We start from the raw sequence: 18908 nt of genomic DNA on the forward strand, positions 1-18908 counted from the left end.
AATCTCTAAAAAATAAGAACAATTTAAGAATAATGCTAATCATGAAATTACTCAAGCAATTTAGCGATCAAAGTAGTAAAAATTGGGTACAACGTCTATATTACCTCAATTACATCCTAGAAATAAGAACATGATAAGAACAATTTGAGGTTCAAAGTGACAAAAAATAAGAACAGCCGAACCTCATCAAAATTATGAAAAGTGTAGTTGGGCTATTTTCATTAACTTTGGTGATGACTCCGAAAGCTTGCATCGAATTCGGAGATTGATGGCACAATAACGAAGCTCAACCAAGTAAACACCACTGTCTCGCAGCCCCAGTGATGGAACTTTTTTCCATAGCAGGGATATAAATTCCTGTTGAAATCCCAATGGGGGTAGAAATTCTATTGTTTCAAAGGTAGAAAAATCCAGTGGAAATGGTTTTGGAGTGCAATTTTTAAACATTGAAATTTCGAATGGGGATGAAATCAAAGTCAAGTTCTCAGTGGGGCTGAAATTTCAGGGTACTTTCCCACCGGGACAAATTTTTTGCCAACTTGGCAAAGTGTGGCTGCAGCGGGTTTGTGACACAGGGGTGTGAGTAATGAAATAAATTATTGCGAAACTCAATCTTAACACAACCCAAAAATTAACAAAACAAAATGATAACACAGTACAAAAACTTCAAGGAAAATGAAATACGTTCACTCGCTAACAACTGACTTCAACAACAAGAAATTCTGAAATATTTTCACATACAGAGAGATCAAACACGCTCTAGTTATATGTGAAAACTCTCTTTGAGCATGATACTGGTTCGCTTAAAATAAACCACATGTTTCTTCTTTACATAGACACGTTTGTTTATTACAATAATAGAAATGTCACTTCAGTATGATAAAACTTGAATATTTGACTAACCAAGAAGAACAGTTTTCCCTTTTTGCCACCGCACCGAGTCAAAGCATAAAAACTCGAATCCGAACCAGGTTTGTGCCTTGAAATTAAAGGTTTTGTTTTTAAATAAGAGTGGTCTCGCTTGCTTACTCATCAAATTGAGAATTGAGACTTCACATGGAATTAACATGGATGTGGAGCAAGATTGGTCAGAAAGAGAATAAGAAAAACATTTTTTTATATCAGCATAATATAACAATAGCAAGACACTGTCCTAACTAGACAGGAGAACCGTCGTGTGTTTTTTTATAATTTGATGTACACAAGACGGGTTCGAGCTGTGAGTCCAATATTGGACTCACATTTTTTACACTAGGAAATTCGAATTTAGCGCTGTCCTCACTTACTAAAATAAAAAATAAAATAAAAACCAAATTTCGAAAGTTGCGCTTTCTCTAAGAAAGTGTGACCAGTAAAAGAATAACAAAATTTGATTGGCTATGTTTTCAACCGTTATTAGGATCTGAGAAATTCAAACTCTCAGCCCATACCATGCTATACATTTCGTCATCAGTTTATCAAAGAAGAAATCATAGCATGGATTCCCAGGCTATGTCCTAACATGTGTCTGGATATGAAACGGGAACACTTTTGTAAAAAGAAAACCTTTAAAACTGTTCATCATGTATCATCGTCATAAACTGTTTGTAATTGCACACAGGTATATTATGTATTATGGTATGGTATTATGGAATATGGCATATTTCGAGCTAAACCTGTCTTGTAATCTGTCATACTCATGTTACAGTACTGTAAAAGTTGGGAGCGTCGGGAATAACTATGCTTAATGCAGTAGAAAGAACGACGATATCAAGACTTCATGAAAAATCAGTTTTTTAGATATTTGCAAAATAATAATTTTGGTTTTGGAGCTACTGCAGGTTAATTCAGAAGTGCATAGGGTATATCTGAAAACAAGCGGAACAGGAATTTATAAAAACATCCTCACGGGATCCAGCAACCAGGGGTCTGAGAATCAGTTACTATCGATTCTGGGATCATGCAGCCACAATCATGATTGAAATATATTGAGATTTTAGTGTATTTAATGTTTTTCAGAATTTAAAGTTCAGGCGAGAATTGCTATTTTAGCACTTCAACTTTCTTTCATTGAATATTTCGATTTTGGAGGGATTCGGTGGCTTCTAGGCTATATTCCAAGCCTTATTGGAGCAAATTTGAGCTTTTAAATCCTGAGATCCTAAGGTCTTCAAAAGTTTAAGTCTCATGTTAAAACTCGCAGATACATCAGATTTTTACTGTGAGACTTGCATTTCAGCAATCCCCAAACACACCCTTACATTGTATCCAGCTTAAAGAAGACCCTTGTAGTGGACTCTATCAAAAGTAAACCCTTACAGTACATTTCGAGGCTCTTGAAAAACCTACCCTTAAGGGCGCCGCATGCCGTGGGTCGGACCAGATGAGTGTCTCCCCCCCCCTACCTCGGGTCCATGTGGCCAACTGTCTGTGAAAATAAAGTAAAAAGCTCATTATATTGCCTCGTAAATCAAATTTCTGAAGATTCTAAAAACACTTTGTCCTTATTGTTGAAATTTCAGTTGTAATTGCCACCGCAGGGAGCCTAAAGCGACCGAGGATGGCATTCATAGCCTCACGCATAAGGAAGTTTGGCAAGCATCTCATAATTTTGCGTTTGCGTTTGCGCGTTTTTCAGTATTTTAGTTCCGCTTAACGGTAGCATTCTTATCTTACGGTCTGGATCTCTCTATTGTTTTATCATCATCAAAAAGACTTTACCGGAGTCTTTTTGATCTGATTACTCATTTTGAAACCCCAATTTGTCTTTTTCTTACTAAGGAAATTCCCTTTTCTGGGAAATTCCCTTTTTATACCACAAGTAGTTATTAAGCGCTCTTCATTACTCTACTCAAAGTATGCTGCTAAACGTGTAAATTAGTAAGATAACATATGAAGAGCAGTATATCTTCAGATATACGCTTTTTATAGGAAAAACCAGTAAGTCATAACGATTCTGGCTGAGCTACTCTTAATTTTATATGAGTTTTTCAGGCTTAAATGTCAATATTAATGAAAATGTTACTGTACTGTACCTGTACTTGTCAGTAATTTCTGAAATCTGAAGCTCAGATTCTTCTTAATTTGTTTTTAGGTTTTGGCCAATGTTCGGCCTCGTATTCTTATGAAATTTTTCTTATAAAAAACGTGTAAGACAAGGCACGGATGTAACTCTAAATAGACTGTAAATCACTACCTTGACACATTTTGAACGCAAATTTAACTCTATGTGTTCATTTTGCTGCGGTGGCAACTTAATGAAAGTTATGGCTAGTAAAATAATTATATTAGGATTGTACTTCGTGCAATAGATGTGTTCTTTTTTCCGGATGCAATGTTTATTGTCCGAACTCTGGTGAAGGTAACTGGTACTAAATTGGAATATCATGCGATTGCAATTTTTACAGGAGCGTCGTGATTTTTGAACTTCAAAAAGTATTTTTAGCGAAAATTTGATCTAGCTCGACTTCAAATTAAATAGGACGAATTTTAAATCAACAATTTTGCAATACTTCTCAGGCATCAACGAGTTTTGTTCACAAACCTCAAAAGTCTACACGCTTTACTTTTATTAGAATGGTTTTTCAATTTAATCATGGATATATTTTTAAGTTTTTGGTGAAAATCAGCCTGCAATTTCATCATTGTATCTTATAGAGTACATTCCTATTTAACTAGGTGATAAAAAAAATTAAAGCAGTGATTTTTTGGTGTTTTTCAGCCTTTTTGAGTGATTTCATGCCAAAAAATGAGTATTTAAGAGAAAAAAATATAATTTAAAACCAATTTTTCTTTAAAAAGTGTGTATTATTGCATCAAATACTATTTTATTAAACACGACCAGCAGCAATAAAAGAAAGGATATCTCTCATGAATAGAAGGCGTTATTTCCTTTCGGAAGTCATGAATTTTAAGCTTGAATTTTACAGACCTGCGTTTTATTCAATTTATACAGAATGCTTCGTCGAGTCTTGTTTTGTGATCAAACAAACAGAAAATTAAAATCATGCAGTAAAAATACCTGCTGGAATTCGTATTTGCTGCATTTTCGACTGAAATTCCCGGAAATTCAACAAGATTGTCTGATAAATTGTGTAATACTGATCGTATACGTTTTTTATAAGAGCAGCGTAAATTATGAAGCTTTCAGATGTTCTTAACTTTTTAAGTTTTTTGTATAGCCTAAAAATGTTCTTAATCATTTTAGAGTATTTGTGTGCAATTGTCTCAAAGCCTTAAAATGAAACATCAGTTCCAAAAAGTAAGAAGGTCTTATCCGCAAGATAAGTTTGAAAAACCTCAAATAAAACTTCGAACGAGATACTTTCCACAGTTAACAATTAACATGCATATTTTATTTCATAATATTTTTTCCAATAGTATTATGAGCTAAATTAAAAGGTTTTGTTTTTCAAAATAAGAGTGATATCGTTTGCTTACTCATCAATTTTAATTCACAAGCTTTTTCACATTGGATTGACACGGATGTGGAGCAAGATTGGTCAGAAAGAGTAAGAGAAAAATCAGCATAATATAACAATAGCAAGACAATGTCCTGATTTAAATATGATCCTGATATGAAACGAGAACACTTATATAAAAACATAACCTTTAAGTCCTTGCGAAGCTAAGAATTTTGCGCATTTAGTTCATAGCGAAATTTAGTTCCATGAGAGTACGTAATCAGACATACCATCTGTCAAATATCTCTCCTAAGTTGACAGTTGATAGATATCCAAGAACATATTCTCAGATTTCTGATGATGATTAAGTTATCTTAACTGGACTGGTTGTAAATATTGATTTGAAGCAAAGTCAAACGAATTTACAAATGAATTACAAATATAATGTTATAAACCTGCAACAAAGCTAAGAAGATATTATTTGACGGCAAAAAGTTTGAATCAAGTTTCTTTAATTTTGAAAACGTGACCTTTGAAATGACACTGCGTCTTGGTTTTTGGAAGAATTTTATTTACCAAATATCGTGATGATTAGACTTTTCTTTCAACTCGAGCTTATATAAATTCCCAAGAAGATGATATTCATACAGTTTAATGTGAAGTGTAAAGGTTGCACTACGTTAAGAATCACAATCTTATCTTTGGGATCAAAAAGATTTTCTTGTGAAAATGAAGAACTGTTTATACCTTTTGTGTTTGGCATGTTCCGTATGGTTCACCTTTGGATTTTCAGTTGGTAATCGAAATGAAACTGAAAAAGTCGGTGGATATGATCAACCAAGTGATTTAAAATGTCCACCAGGTATGTCATTTTCTTTGTACACTTAAGATGAAAATTCCCTGTCTATCAACGCCGAATGATGTTTCTGGTAAAATGAAATGCCAGAATTCAAGGCAAGGTTGATTTAATTAGACTCCAGAAAAGGTTTTTGATACACAGGTACCTCTGACTTTCAAAAATGTTAAGTCGACATATTATTAGACCTTATTTTCTGTTTTACTTTCAGGGCAAATGATTTACAGTATTTCAAGTAATCATTCATTTTGGCATCGCGATCGAACTTTCTCAATCTATTGTAAAGAATCGAACCGACTTGTCAATCAAACTGTTCAAACCAACTACACCAACGATTATGATCAATCTTTTGACTTCAAATGTCCCGAAAACTATGTCCTGTCCGGTAAGTCGTCTTATTGTGGAAGACTTTTGTTGTGTGTGCTCTCATAAAAACATACGCTGGTCCCGAATTTAAGTTCGGATAATTTATTCTCTTCAAATTTTGAATGGTATATGTATGACCTTTTCGAAACTGTTTTTATGAGTATATTCAATAACGCCGTTGCAAATTCTTCAAAATTCAATCAACAAATTCTTTCGGCCATAAGGGGAAAATTATAGAAATTTAATTGATTGTATCGAATAGATTTTTATCCTTCACACTTCTCCCAATTCTCCAAGCCCATTACCCCATTACCCGTGGAGATAAAGCTTTGTTTAGCTCAGATAAAGGAGGCGCTAGTGTCTGGCTATCTTCCGGCTATTTCACTCTCATTAACGCCCTCACCCCCCACAGTTCCCCTATAATTCTCACCCTTACCGCCAACAGTTCACCTCTCTTTGTTTCCTGCAGGAATCCAGAGTATCCATAGCAACAAGCATGGGGATCGCATCTTCAAATTCACATGTACTCTTTTCGAGCACGAATGCTATTGGACGGCTTATACACAATCATTCAAAGATTTTACCATGACTGTCCCACGTGGTTTTTATTTCAAAGGAGTCAAAAGTGATCACAATAATTTAATCCAGTGAGTTTTCCTTTTCTTTAATTTTTGATTGTGAGAAATTTGATTCTGTCTTCGACTCGGGTGTAGCCTATAAAAGGGTTTTTTGCAGTGTCGAATTCAAAAAAATTCATAAAAAAGATATTTTGGATCATTCTACCGGATTGAAATGATTAAAAATAACGGTCGTTTTCCTGGAGGAATAGTATTTTTCTTGGTTTGATGTCATTTGCTTTCTTTCTTGCATTTTAGGGATCGTCAATTCAGTTTCTACATGTGCAAGATGAGAGTTTTGTAAGAAATCATCGATCGCAGCCATAATATACAAGATTTCATTTTCTCCAGCCTTATGCTGTTACTGAATACATAGAAAATGTTCACTTTAAATCAACCTTCTGTTTTACGTACGTATTGCTCTGAGATAATTGGCCATTTACAGGAAAAAAGCCCAAATAAGACATAGGTTTGGTTGCCAAATTCCATGATGGTGGTATTTTTAGCATGAACCTTATAACTTTTTGTCCAAATTCATTTTTAAAGAGTACATTCTTAACAAAAAAGTAAAGTGTTTGCATTTCTAACTTTTACCGCCAAAGTGAGATTTAAAAATGGTCTTTTTCTTTTTTCTATATTTTTCGATGTGCAAACTTCGAGTTCAGTAATCACTTATTTTCATTGGATTCACCATTGGAAAGTTCTCACTAAGCCTTAGATCTTTGATCAGGTCCTGTACGAAACTACCGGCAGACGAATAAGCATTTTCATTAATTTTACTGATGGAAACTTTTCTTAAAGACATGGATGTAAAACTAGGTTTGACTTTAGATTTTTGAAGCCTTTTTGTGGAACTTGGAGCTCTTATTTGAGGCAGAAACATGTGTTTTTATAAGAAAAAACTGTATAAGAAGATAAGGCTTCAATTCCCGAAATGTTAAGAACAAGTTAAGAACATTTTAAGACGTTGCACCGAATCTGAAACAGCCGGTTTCTTAGAAAAATGGGCAAAAATGCTCGAAAAATGGTGAAAATAAGAACATGTTAAGAACATTTTTAGGCTTAAAACTCAAAAAGTTAGGAATATCCGAAGGTTTCAAAAAATTTGGATGTTCTTATAAAAAAGAAAACGTGTTATATATGGTAATTGTAGTGAATCTTGAAAAGCTCTTAAATGTTTTAGTCTTGCATCATATCAAGAACACATGAATTATTTGATCAGTGGGTTTATTTCCTCATTTTTATTGAATACTCTTCTCTTTATCTCTGTTCTGAAATATTGCAAATAAATAATACAACTATAATATATTTTAATATAAAAATTATGCAAACTATATTACATTTCATAAAATTTAATAAAAAAGTCAAAAGAAAAGGTTTTATATGATATAAATTACAACTTTGAATTTTGTCCGGCAATACCAAAGGGTCCACGAAGTCTGAAATTCGGACACTTCGAGTGGCAAGTTTCACTATAGCTGCATATTGGTTCATCTTTGTAAATGATACTTTAGTGTTCGATTTCAAATGAACATATCTTTATTGATTCTGCTGTTATAACAATTCTGCACATTAAATATTTTGCTGCTCTTAAAAAAGTCGCAGATTCTAAGAACTTTTGTGTTTATCCTGCCAAGCTTTTCCACGTTTTGTAGCTATAGGGGAGGAGGGTAGCTGGCTACGACATAAATGCTCTGTTTATACTTTTTCGTTTTTTCTAATTGTTTATTGACTGTATCTTACCATTTGTCTTTCCATGACATACATGCTTTCATGTTTTGAACGATTCTTTACAAACATAGATTTGCCTATAACCTGTCGTCTCATAACTTTGTGATTTTGACCTGGAAATAAATGAGAAATTTTATTATATATTAGAGTCTCTATATATCGAACCTCTACTACTCGAATGTCTCCTTAATTTGAATAAGTTTTCTTGTTTCTTCAGTTAAAAATGCCTATAGATCAGTCTGATATCTCGAACAAATTTCAATTCCCCTTGTGTGTTCGAGATATGGAGAGTCTGCTGTATCATCTTGAATTTTAATTAGCAGAAATTGGCAATTTTCAGTTTGCTCTTTCTATCACAAAAAGTTGTTTCTATATACTCGATTTACCTATATTAGTTTCATTATATACAATGGGCTGTTCCTTCAAAACTCATACAGGAGGTCGGGCGAACCTTTTCACACAAAAAATGTGTTTGGAAATGTATGGATACCCCCTGGAAAATGGCAAAATCTTCAAAGAATCCCTTGGAAAAAATCCTTTACATACTTCAAAGTGACGATGGACGAACTAAAACCAGTCTTTTGCTCCCTGGAAATTTTAGAATGCTCTTTTACCCCCCCCCTGGAAAAATGAAAAATACCCCTTTAGAACCCCTGGAAATGTTCCTCCACCCCATGTATGGATATAAAATGAAATGACCCAATTCACTGGCTATCTTGAAATGAAATGAAAATTAATCAAAGTATACAAACCTCCTCTGTAGACATTTCTTGGTTTTATTATCTTGACAAGGAATTTCTTGATTGAAGTATACAATTTTGCTCGCTGGCTTTGAATATTTTACCATCTTTGTTATGAATTGCGTACAATTTCTGAAAGAATAGAAAAAACGGTAAAGATAATGGCTTGTCTATTCTTTGCATGGAGTACCATTAACAGGAAATTGTTGTAGTCAAAGTATTATCATTTTCATCGCTATTCCTTGTTACACGGGAAATACCCCGTAAAAATTTACCGATGTCAAAAATTGTCCTGAGCATGCGAGGACGATACGTATTTGACAGAGTTGATTTTGTTCTTTTTCTTTTTTTATTGTCATTTTCTTTTTTTTTTTGCTTGATAATATTCCACTCGCAATAATCTTTAAAAAAAGCACAGAACCGCTATCTAATTCGAATTCTATCAAAGGTTACAGCCATTTTTGTCTCAGCTGCAAATTATTTTGAGACAGCCTATTATATAGATCATTACCCGGTTTCATCCTTTTTGTGCGTAATAAACCTTTTTGATGATATTACGACAATAAAGTGGAAAATGTTCCCTTTGCCTGCGCTCTTACTTGGAAAGATTGACTCAAACATTGTATTGCACAAAATTTGACCTCACAGCCGATTTAAGAAGCTATCGGTTCGGGAAGCCATGACTCAGGATAGAGTAAAAATATAATAAGTACTAATGTTAAGAGAATTGTGAAGAGCTAACCAGAATTTTAAAATTATCTAATTAGAGCACTTACTCTGGGAACTGACAATATTCTCCTTTGAAGCCTTTCTTGCACGTGCAGCCGCCATTTTGGGTGCATTTCCCGCCATTCAAGCACCTCTTTGAGCACGTTTCTAATTGACATTGCGATCCTTCGAAACCAGTCTTACAATTACATGTATTCAAACCGATACAAACACCTCCATTTTTACAAGGTAATGAACATTCGTCTAAGATGTTAAATAAAATATTTTTTCTTCATTTTGCCGTATCAATCTTGAAGATTTTAAAGATAATACCCCCTATAGATGCTCGATTTTAATTTGTTTTCCGATTTTAACGAGAAAAAACCTAGTCTACACAATAGACAGCTCCAGGCTTTTAGGCCTTACTATGAGTTTTACGCTCGGAACGAAGGAAGATTTGACGTAACCTAGAAAAAAAACTATGTTAGCCATCTTAGTTCCGTTTTTTTCTTAGTTTGAATTAAAAAAAAAGCAGAAATTAAGGACTTACGGAATTGGCAGTAGGAGCCTCTAGTAAGTGATTTACATTTGCACGTGTTTGGTGCCACACATTCTCCTCCGTTTAAACATCTGTTGTTGCAAATCGCTAAAAAACATTATAAAGTTTTCACGCCATTAATTTCACACTTTCCATGGAATTTAGCTAATTTTCAACCTCAGTGTACATACCAAACAGAATCCCCTTATTTGACTTGCTTGGCAAAATTGAATCATTTCATCCAAATAAATAGACTTTTCTGCAAAGCACCCCCGTCTCACAGCCCCGGTGAAACTTTTTTCCTCAGTGGGGATAAAAATTCCTATTTAAATCCTAATGGGGATAGAAATTCTATTGTTCAAATGTTAGAAAATAATATCTTCCTAACGGGGACAAAATTTTTGCCAGATTTTCCAGTGGGGCTCGGGTCACAGCGGGTCTGTGACACAAGGGTTGCAAAGGTTCGATTTTAGGAACCCTTTCATTGGAGAAGATGTTTATACTTACCAGTTTCACAAAGTGTTCCGTCCCAACCTTTAGGGCAACGACAAACGCCATTCTTTCTGCAAACACCTCCATTTTTACACCGGCATTCTGTAAAAAAAGAAATATCATCAAATGTTAGAAATATTCATCAAAAAAGTCCTTATAGCTGAGGGAGCTGAGTTACCTTAAAGGTTTTATTTTTACATAAGTGTTCCCGTTCCATATCAGACACATATTTCATTCCAGGACAGTATCTGCCTATTGTTATGTTATGCTGATATAAGCAAAAAATATATTTTCCTCTTTCTGACCAATTTTGCTCCACATATGCATAAATTATTTGTCTCCCCAACTAACAATAGATTTGACTATTCGGGTTTACATCTTGTAACCTTTGTATCTTATAAAGGACTAACAAATGATCAAGATTCTTACCGTTTTCCTTTTCACCAGAGCCTGCAGCTTCTTCATCAACATCACCATCTTCATTGTCACCTGCATCTCCACTCTCCGAATCCTCTGGTCCTGAAAGTACACCCGGACGTCCGGATCCTTCCTCACTTTCACCTTCACTTTCACCAACCAGTGACCCCTACACCATCGAAAAAAAGGTAATTTTTAAAGACATTTTTAAACATTCTTTCCCAATATACAGTGGAGTCCCCATAACTCGAACAGACACAGGGAACACAAATTTGTTCGAGTTAAGGAAATTTCGAGTTATGGGGTAAGGTTTATAAGAAGACATTGTTAACGGAAGGGCCATAAAACATGTTTGGGTTAAGAAGACATTTGGACATAATCACATAATGGAGGTTCAAGTTAAAGAGGCTCAACTGTATCTTACAAGTAAATGATCATTTGCTTTATATCCATTCACCCATCGAATAAAAGAAATCTTCAGCAAAATGCCACTTTTAGGTGTGAATAAGAATTTCTCACCAGTAATAATGTTCCACATTGCTTGTTGAAACTGTCAACGTTACTGGACACCATTATACTACTCATCTGGACCTAAAGTAAAAAAAAGAAATATCGACTAAGTTGTGGAGCAGTACCTTGAAAAGCGTGTTACCTACAACAGCGCTTTCCTCCCCTTGTCAGAGTTGCAAATCCTTGAAGTTGGGAAAGACAAATTGTGTGAATTTCTAAAAGTATATTAATCCAATAATTTATTAAAGTTAAGTTTTTGATTTCAAGTTTTGAGATAATCAAGTAATTTTGATATACCGCTCACAACACAGTTAGATAAGTTTTGAAAAGAGTTGAAGTAATTTATTCACATTGGCGCATTGCTTACACAACATAGAAAATTCAAAAAAATAAGTATTGAAAAGAGAAGCAATTCCACTAGACTGGAGTCGTTTATAATGCGTGTAATACAGTAGTATAGGCGTTATATGATAATACGATAATTGTTACGGGATAATATTAGTTTGTATAAACTAAAATTTGTTCCCTCCATTACTTTTTGTTTTATTTCTACTATATCTGAATTAGTCGTCTAGCTTGCTAGACTACAATTCCACTTACTCTAACTAAAGATTTTTCTCCTTCTTCTTCTTTATCAGCTCCAAGAAACATTTGTCCATAAACATCAAAATCTTTCAACAAATCTCCATTGACAAACGCCCTGTGTTCCTCTTCACAATTTATCTTGAAGACAACTTCATCCTCTTTCAAATGCAGTGCAATATTATACCACATGTCCTCATTGAATGAATAAGTGTGATGTACTATTTGTCTTGATTTCGTACCCAAGTCTATTTTCTTGTCATATGTAAAAGCGAAAGTATATCGAGATACGACCACCCCAAATTGTAATCGATTATTCGCATCATATATGCTATGCAGAAATTGAGTGTTTTTCACTGGTCCTTTAAACGTAATATGTATAACTGAATTGACAGGGAATTTCTCAATTAGGAGATATGTTGGTGCCTTGGCAGGTGATGGTTGGTTGATGGAATTCTTGTAAACATTCTTTTCGCCAGATTGCCAAGATGAGAATGGACTTTTACCATGATCCAGAATAAACTTCAGAATATCATAAGTTTCTATGAAAATAGAAAAATAAAATGATTTCCTACATGCATATATGTTTCAAACTTTATGACCAGCAAAATGTAGATCGGTGACTACAATAATAGCGAGGAAAATTAACGGGCAAAGGTATGCTACAAGCCAACAATCAAAGCCTCGTAGTTTTAACAAAATGATGAGGCTCAACGAAGAATAAAACTCGCCAAAGAAACCAATTACGTAGTTTGATTTGACACCATTCAGAAAACTTCAGCTTGGCATTGATCAGTGATCTCACTTCCTATTTGAAAACCAAATCTTGAACACTTACTTTGGCAACTGAAAGTGTTGCATTGTCGTGTTTGTTCCGTTGGACCATGACATGTGTAATGTGTTTGTGTTTTCCTACATTCTCTTTGTCTTCGTTGTGTTCCACGGTCACACTTCCTTGAACAACGACTCCATGATGACCACTCTTCCCAACCTGCAAATTTGAACAAGGAATTATAAATTTACGTCTGCAAAATGAGATGTTAAGGATCCTGTCTTTGGGTTTAGGAACATGAGGTGGCAATTGTCAAGCTTAAGTTTGTTGGTGATTCTGAGCTACATGGTGCAGGTAGCACTTGGTCGAATTCTCCTTACACTTTGGACTCTATTCATTGACCAATTTTAGTGTCACATTCGTCAAATATCTCCATAATCGAGGATGGATTTTTAGAAAATTAAATTGCTTTAATCTAGTCAAAATCATTATGATAACTTTTAATTTGTTTTCTTTGCGATAAGAAATGAATGATTTTTCTTTTAACTGGATAATTAAATCCATCAGTCGCAACATTTAGAGTTTAACGCCAAAATTTAAACTGTTTGACCTAAGTTGTCTGGAATGTTAAGCACCGCCCTGCCTCGTGATCATATGGATAAGAAGTTAATTTTAGTAAGTTGTTTTAGAAACTTTGTATTATCACTGATCTCAATCATTTAATGATGTTTAGAAGACATAGTTTTCAAAATCAATTAGATTTGAACCAAACAAACAAACTTTGTTAACTCGTGTTCATTCAAAGATTGCAAATATGAAAATGATAGGTTTCGAAAACATTCATAATTCAATAAAATTTGTTTCAATGTAAAATGAAGGTAGAAAGAAACATAACTCAGGAACGAAATCCAATCAAAATTCTTGATTGAATAAAGCATTGAATAAAGCATTTACGTGATTGTAAACTTAATTTTCATCGAGTTTCATTATTTGCGTTAATGATCTCTCTTTTAAAGCAATGATCTTTTTTTAATAGTGAGCCTTAAGTAGATCATCGCTTTCTAGTGCAGGAAAAGGGCTTGCGGTTTTCGACAGTTTTTAGACATAATGATTCCACAGTTATTATACTACTCACAGCTCAGGTTTCGAGAAAAAGTTATTGCAAAATACTTCTATGCATGGAACAAGAAAGAGCGGTCTTTTATTTAGAAGATAGCTGGTCTTTTATGCGTCGAGTTTGGCTCTCTCAAAAGGTTTATTGCCTTAAAAATCATAAATAGGTAAATTTTCTTATAAAGATTCGTGCATTCATTCAGCAATATATGAATTAATGCACTAAGTATTGCCAAATATAAAACCATCAAAAGGTATAATCATTTTTACTGATGGGTGATTAGACATTAAATTAGCCATCAAACCAAATATCTTTTCTTACTCTGCTATATCGCACATGCCAAATACGGTACATGAGATCATATTTTTGGCACAAGCTTCTTTCGAAATGTGGGCTCTATGTATATGATATCTCAACGTATCGCCCGGAGTTACCTTCTTTGTTGATGCGCTTAAGATGTTCAAAGAACGAACCCGTACGAAAAAGATGATCCCTTAAAGGTTTTATTTCTACATAAGTGTTCCCGGTTCATATCAGACACATATCTCTTATCAGGACAGTGTCTGCCTATTGTTATATTATGGTGATGTAAACAAAAAATGTTTTTCTTTCCCTAGCTTTCTGATCATCCTGCTCCACATTCGTGTCAATCCAATGTGAAAAAGCTTGTAAATTAAAATTGATGAGTAAGCAAACGATATCACTCTTATTTAAAAACAAAACCTTTAATCTTCTCAAAACTTTCCAACTTTTCTAGATAAAACGTGTTTAGTAACCATGGAAACTGTAATAAATATACCAATAGAAAAGAGAGGTTATCTTCAATGCAGTTGGATGCAAAATAAGCATGCTGTACACTCCAAACCCAACTAAACTAGGTGGGTCATATTTTATGACGCTGTAACTAGATTTATGAGTAACAGCAAGACATAGCTTCATTATAAATGGCGTCTCCTGTAATAAGACCTAGTTGTCATTTTTCCTCTTCCGTTTACTATCTAGTATCAAGAAATATAATGATGACACATACTATCAATTCGATTAGTTTTAATATGAAAAATGCTCTTCGTAGGCAAGACATTTGAAACTGCGAAACTGAATCTAAAAAATTTTGAGCATCATCTTTACATAAGGCGTGTTTGTGCCCAAGAACTATTTCTAAACGACTTTGTACAGACTTTATTTATACATTGTATGTTTATGTATTTGTATTTCCTCGGGATATCATTTTCATAGACTTCTCGCGTTACTTCCTGTGTGAAAGATATCAAAAACAAAGAGTCTGCTGCAGGCTAGACATCAGTTGATCTTGAAGGCTACTTCTCATGTTTCTATAACGAGAAGATTCGCCTCAAGCTTGTCTAGCATTCTGGCTTAATGTATTTCTTAAAATGAATCGACATTTGATATGTACTTTGAAGATATGAAAATGTTCGGCCTTCGGATGATAAGAAATTGCGTGCCCAGACCACGGTACATTACAAATTATGGGGACAGTTTTTCAATCCCACCAAACAAGCAAAATCTTTGATCAAGTAATAGCTCAATATAATTCAATAAGTTTCGGTATTTGAAAATATCGGAGTGTTTTTCTTACTCGTCTGACAATTCCAAACAAAATAAAAGAGATATCACTCATCCTAAAAAGTAACGGTTGCTTCGATATTGGTATCTTACAAGCAAGACTCCAAATATCGTCCCATAAAAACTATGAAGAACTTCAAATGGTTCTTACTCCATTCTTTCTCAAGACTATCAATTAGCAAGTATTCAGATGTGGTTTTTCGGCTCCACCATATAACGTCGTCAGCCTATAATTATCCTTTCTTTTTATTAATCACATACTACCCACCTGATCACAAGAAGGTATGATGAACCAATATCATTGGAAAGCGTCATTTACACCATAGGAAAGACCACATGAACGGATATTTTTGTATACATAGTACCCCGGAAGTCGAAATTCAAAGTGAGAGAAATTTGATCCACGGCCATCAGTTTAGAAAAGTATGGAGAATTTTAGTCAAAGGACGCAGGTTGGCTATCATATTGGACAGAAACTTTTGTCTGGACCAATGACCTTTAGGTATTAAAACTCTTTATTCGAAATTAAAAAAAAAATGGTTTTCTATGATATGGGTCAAATTTCAATGAAATATGGATTGGGCAATGGTTTGATCAAAGATTTTGCTTGTTTGGTGGGATTGAAAAACTTTCCCAAAAATTTGTAATACTATGTCCGGACACGGGTGGAACATGAATTTTAACCACTCACTTACCTAACGTCTTCAGAATGTCTCGCTCCGTCCTTTTGAATAATTTATCGGCTGCTCCAAAAATATCGTCATATCTTGTCAATAATTCACCTCTCCTCGAATCGAAACTTAAAAACAAGGCGTAAGATTCGCCGACTTCTACGTGCGAAAAACATTGTCGTGGATCTCCAAACCCCGAAGCAGTGGCAATAATTTTCGGCTCCATTAATTTCACTGGACCTAGTTTCTCCTGATGGATTCTCTTCAACAATTCCCATCCTTTCAAAATGTTTATAACTTCGAATGTTGCGCTGTAGAAATTTTCTAAGTTCGGAATAGGGGATGTTGTGAGAATATTTGCAGTGACAACCAGGTCTGCTTTTCGAGTCCTTTCCTCAAGAGAAACCGGTTTCCATTGCCTATCAAACATCTTGAAACAACATTGACCCGGTCCAGTTAAAAAAGTCAATAAAATTCCAATCGCAGTAAAAATATACATAATGCAACCTTAAAACGGTTCCTTTTTCAATAAATACTGCATGTAACAGAAGTCTACAATGTTTGGTAAGTTAATGCCAGCTGGTCTCCAAACTGTAGATCCGGCAATTGATCAAACAAGCCAATTTAAAGGTATAACCACACGAAGTAAATTAACGTTGCTTCATTTAAATCATGGCATCAACTAATAAGCATCGATTGGAAGATCTCAATTTTTTATTTAAAAAACAGAGAAAAAGCAAAAACCTTTAATTAAGTATATCAGTTGACCAATAATAGCCCTTTCTTGACAGTTAATTGTTTGCCAATGCAATTTTCGACGAAAAAAAATTAATGACTGTTCATTATATCGGAAGTTTCGTAGATCAGCGATAGAAAAATGTTTCTCCTGCTAGATATGACTCCGTTAAATTCCGGCTGCCAGAGCTGTCAGAAACTGTAGCTGTCAGAGGGTCGATATGCCCTTATTCTCAAATAAAGTTTCCAGTTAACTCTAAGTGAATGTATCGTCGGTAATTCAACTTGTATTTTTCGATATATAAAGTGATTTTATCTCCTGGTTTGCGACGTCTAGTAGAGAAAGAATGTGTGCGATTTTGAGAGATTGATTTATCTTGAGCCACAGAAAACTTGCTCTGATAATCACAATGTGATGTCAACTGAAAATCTGGTTTACTCGCTAATACTTTAACATGTTTTCTTCTCAGCAAACTTTCGATTAGTCTGAAAGGACCTAATTTTTTTTACATACGGTCAGTCAGAAAAATTCTTTTCTTTTTCTCTCACATCTCATCATATCATCGCCTTGATCTTTATGCTAAGCTGGTTGGTTTGGCCTCAACAAAAATAATGGAATAAATCTTTATTGCAATTTGCTGATAGATGACGAGAGAAAATGACAGAAGTAAAAAAAAGTGATCTTTAAAACAATAGCTAAAAGCCATAATGATGTGGAGAAGATAGGATTGACGATATAAACTGTTGACTATGCAAAATAAACTTCACTCCGTACCAATTATAAAATATCTTTTACAATATATGTTTGTTTTGGTGACCAAAATGTATGCCCGCTTAAGAGCAAATGTGTGTACAGCAAATTTAAAGGCTTGGCACCTTCTAAATAAAGGCTTGATGACGCAGTGCAGTTTCAACCATATCCTGTTGTTTCATAAGTAAACATAAAAGGTGTAGATTCACAAACGCGGCGGGGTGCTTTGGAATTATTGACCCATACTTTGATGATTGTCTCACACTTTGATGTTAAAATGAAGACCTTTTTGCACTTCATAAAGTGTACTTCCTTTTGTCTTAAAAAAACCACTGTAACAAAATATATCAACTTTTTATATTGTATGATTTTCTGATGAATAAAGGGTAGCCTTAATTTTAGCAATAGCTCCTTTTTGCCTCAAGCACTTGACTTGCTAAAGACTATGTAGCCTTTTGAAATTGACTGGTACGGAAGGAAGATATGAAAATATCAAAGACTTCTATACTATACGTGAGCGGGAACCGAGTGGTCTAAAGAAAACTACTTAACTCAGAAGCCAGGGGTCTAAGTTCAAACCGTGAAGAGTGTAAATAGTTTTATTATTTCTCGTTACTGACTGGCCTATCAATGGATACCAGTTGCCATTCTTTAGCTGTATAACCTAAATTGCTACAAATGTTTCTAACACAGTCTCCCCCCACATCCGAAATTGTCCCAACAAAGCGTCCCATCAATAGTGTAAATTCAACATACATAAAACCATTTCTTTTGTAGTAATTATGTAAAGGAAATGAATATGTTCGCTAAAAATGCAACGCTTTCTATTCAGCGTAAAACAAGGTAAACACTTAGTTTGTTGTTGTTCTTAATGGCTACCCAAATTCCTTGTGGCTTTGTAGAATAAAAGGAAAAGATTAAAACCGTTAACTTTGTAACTGCGTTATTTACCCGTTATTTACGGTACCATACTTTTAATGTCACAGTTGCGTTTGGTTTTTGAAAAGATGTTTAAAAGTTCTGTTTATCTGACCGGAATCTTTGATGCTCGAGGACCTGCCAACATGGTTGCGACAAGAATCCTTTAGTTGGCATCTTGCAAAACCATCATTGAAGTATAATAGGAAAAGATCCCTTATAGAATCAAGAAATCTTTACTCAATTTATGTATCACTTTAAATGAATCCACTTGTTTTTCTAACAACCACCATGTCGGCATAAAGTTGGGGTAAGTTTGCCGTTCTAAAACGTTTTTAAGCATCTAACCCCATGCCAGATTTTCCATCCATAAATTGAAATATAATGAGCGTCATTACAGGCAATATGAAGACACACCTGAAAC

At 34.4% G+C, this 18908-nt stretch overlaps 2 protein-coding genes across 2 annotated transcripts; one reads left to right on the forward strand and one right to left on the reverse strand.

Annotated features, from left to right (window-relative positions):
- The first annotated feature begins 4984 nt into the window (after positions 1-4984).
- LOC136816524 (millepora cytotoxin-1-like) lies at positions 4985-6618 on the forward strand. The gene is made up of 4 exons (XM_067072864.1): positions 4985-5244; positions 5450-5623; positions 6074-6251; positions 6480-6618. Exons 1-4 carry the CDS (start codon positions 5112-5114, stop codon positions 6523-6525), a joined length of 531 nt encoding a protein of 176 aa, XP_066928965.1. The 5' UTR covers positions 4985-5111; the 3' UTR covers positions 6526-6618.
- Positions 6619-7447: 829 nt separating this feature from the next.
- On the reverse strand, positions 7448-17406 carry LOC136816418 (uncharacterized). The gene is made up of 10 exons (XM_067072741.1): positions 16105-17406; positions 12778-12930; positions 11958-12481; positions 11367-11438; positions 10860-11016; positions 10446-10532; positions 9951-10046; positions 9469-9664; positions 8705-8824; positions 7448-8065 (listed from the first exon to the last, which is right to left on the reverse strand). The coding sequence occupies exons 1-10, from the start codon at positions 16577-16579 to the stop codon at positions 7993-7995; spliced, it is 1953 nt and encodes a 650-aa protein (XP_066928842.1). The 5' UTR covers positions 16580-17406; the 3' UTR covers positions 7448-7992.
- Positions 17407-18908: the final 1502 nt, after the last annotated feature.

This window comes from Clytia hemisphaerica, unplaced genomic scaffold, assembly GCF_902728285.1.
Source record: "Clytia hemisphaerica strain Z4C2 unplaced genomic scaffold, Clytia hemisphaerica genome assembly, whole genome shotgun sequence".
NCBI lineage: Eukaryota > Metazoa > Cnidaria > Hydrozoa > Leptothecata > Clytiidae > Clytia > Clytia hemisphaerica.

Coding starts and splice junctions, on each gene's coding strand:
- LOC136816524 (XM_067072864.1), top strand. CDS start 5,112: ATGAAGAACTGTTTATACCTTTTGTGTTTGGCATGTTCCGTATGGTTC. Junction 5,624..6,073: donor CGAAAACTATGTCCTGTCCG/GTAAGTCGTCTT, acceptor TGTTTCCTGCAG/GAATCCAGAGTATCCATAGC. Junction 6,252..6,479: donor GATCACAATAATTTAATCCA/GTGAGTTTTCCT, acceptor CTTGCATTTTAG/GGATCGTCAATTCAGTTTCT.
- LOC136816418 (XM_067072741.1), bottom strand. CDS start 16,579: ATGTATATTTTTACTGCGATTGGAATTTTATTGACTTTTTTAACTGGA. Junction 11,017..11,366: donor AATGTGGAACATTATTACTG/GTGAGAAATTCT, acceptor TCGATGGTGTAG/GGGTCACTGGTTGGTGAAAG. Junction 9,665..9,950: donor AGGCTCCTACTGCCAATTCC/GTAAGTCCTTAA, acceptor TTAACATCTTAG/ACGAATGTTCATTACCTTGT.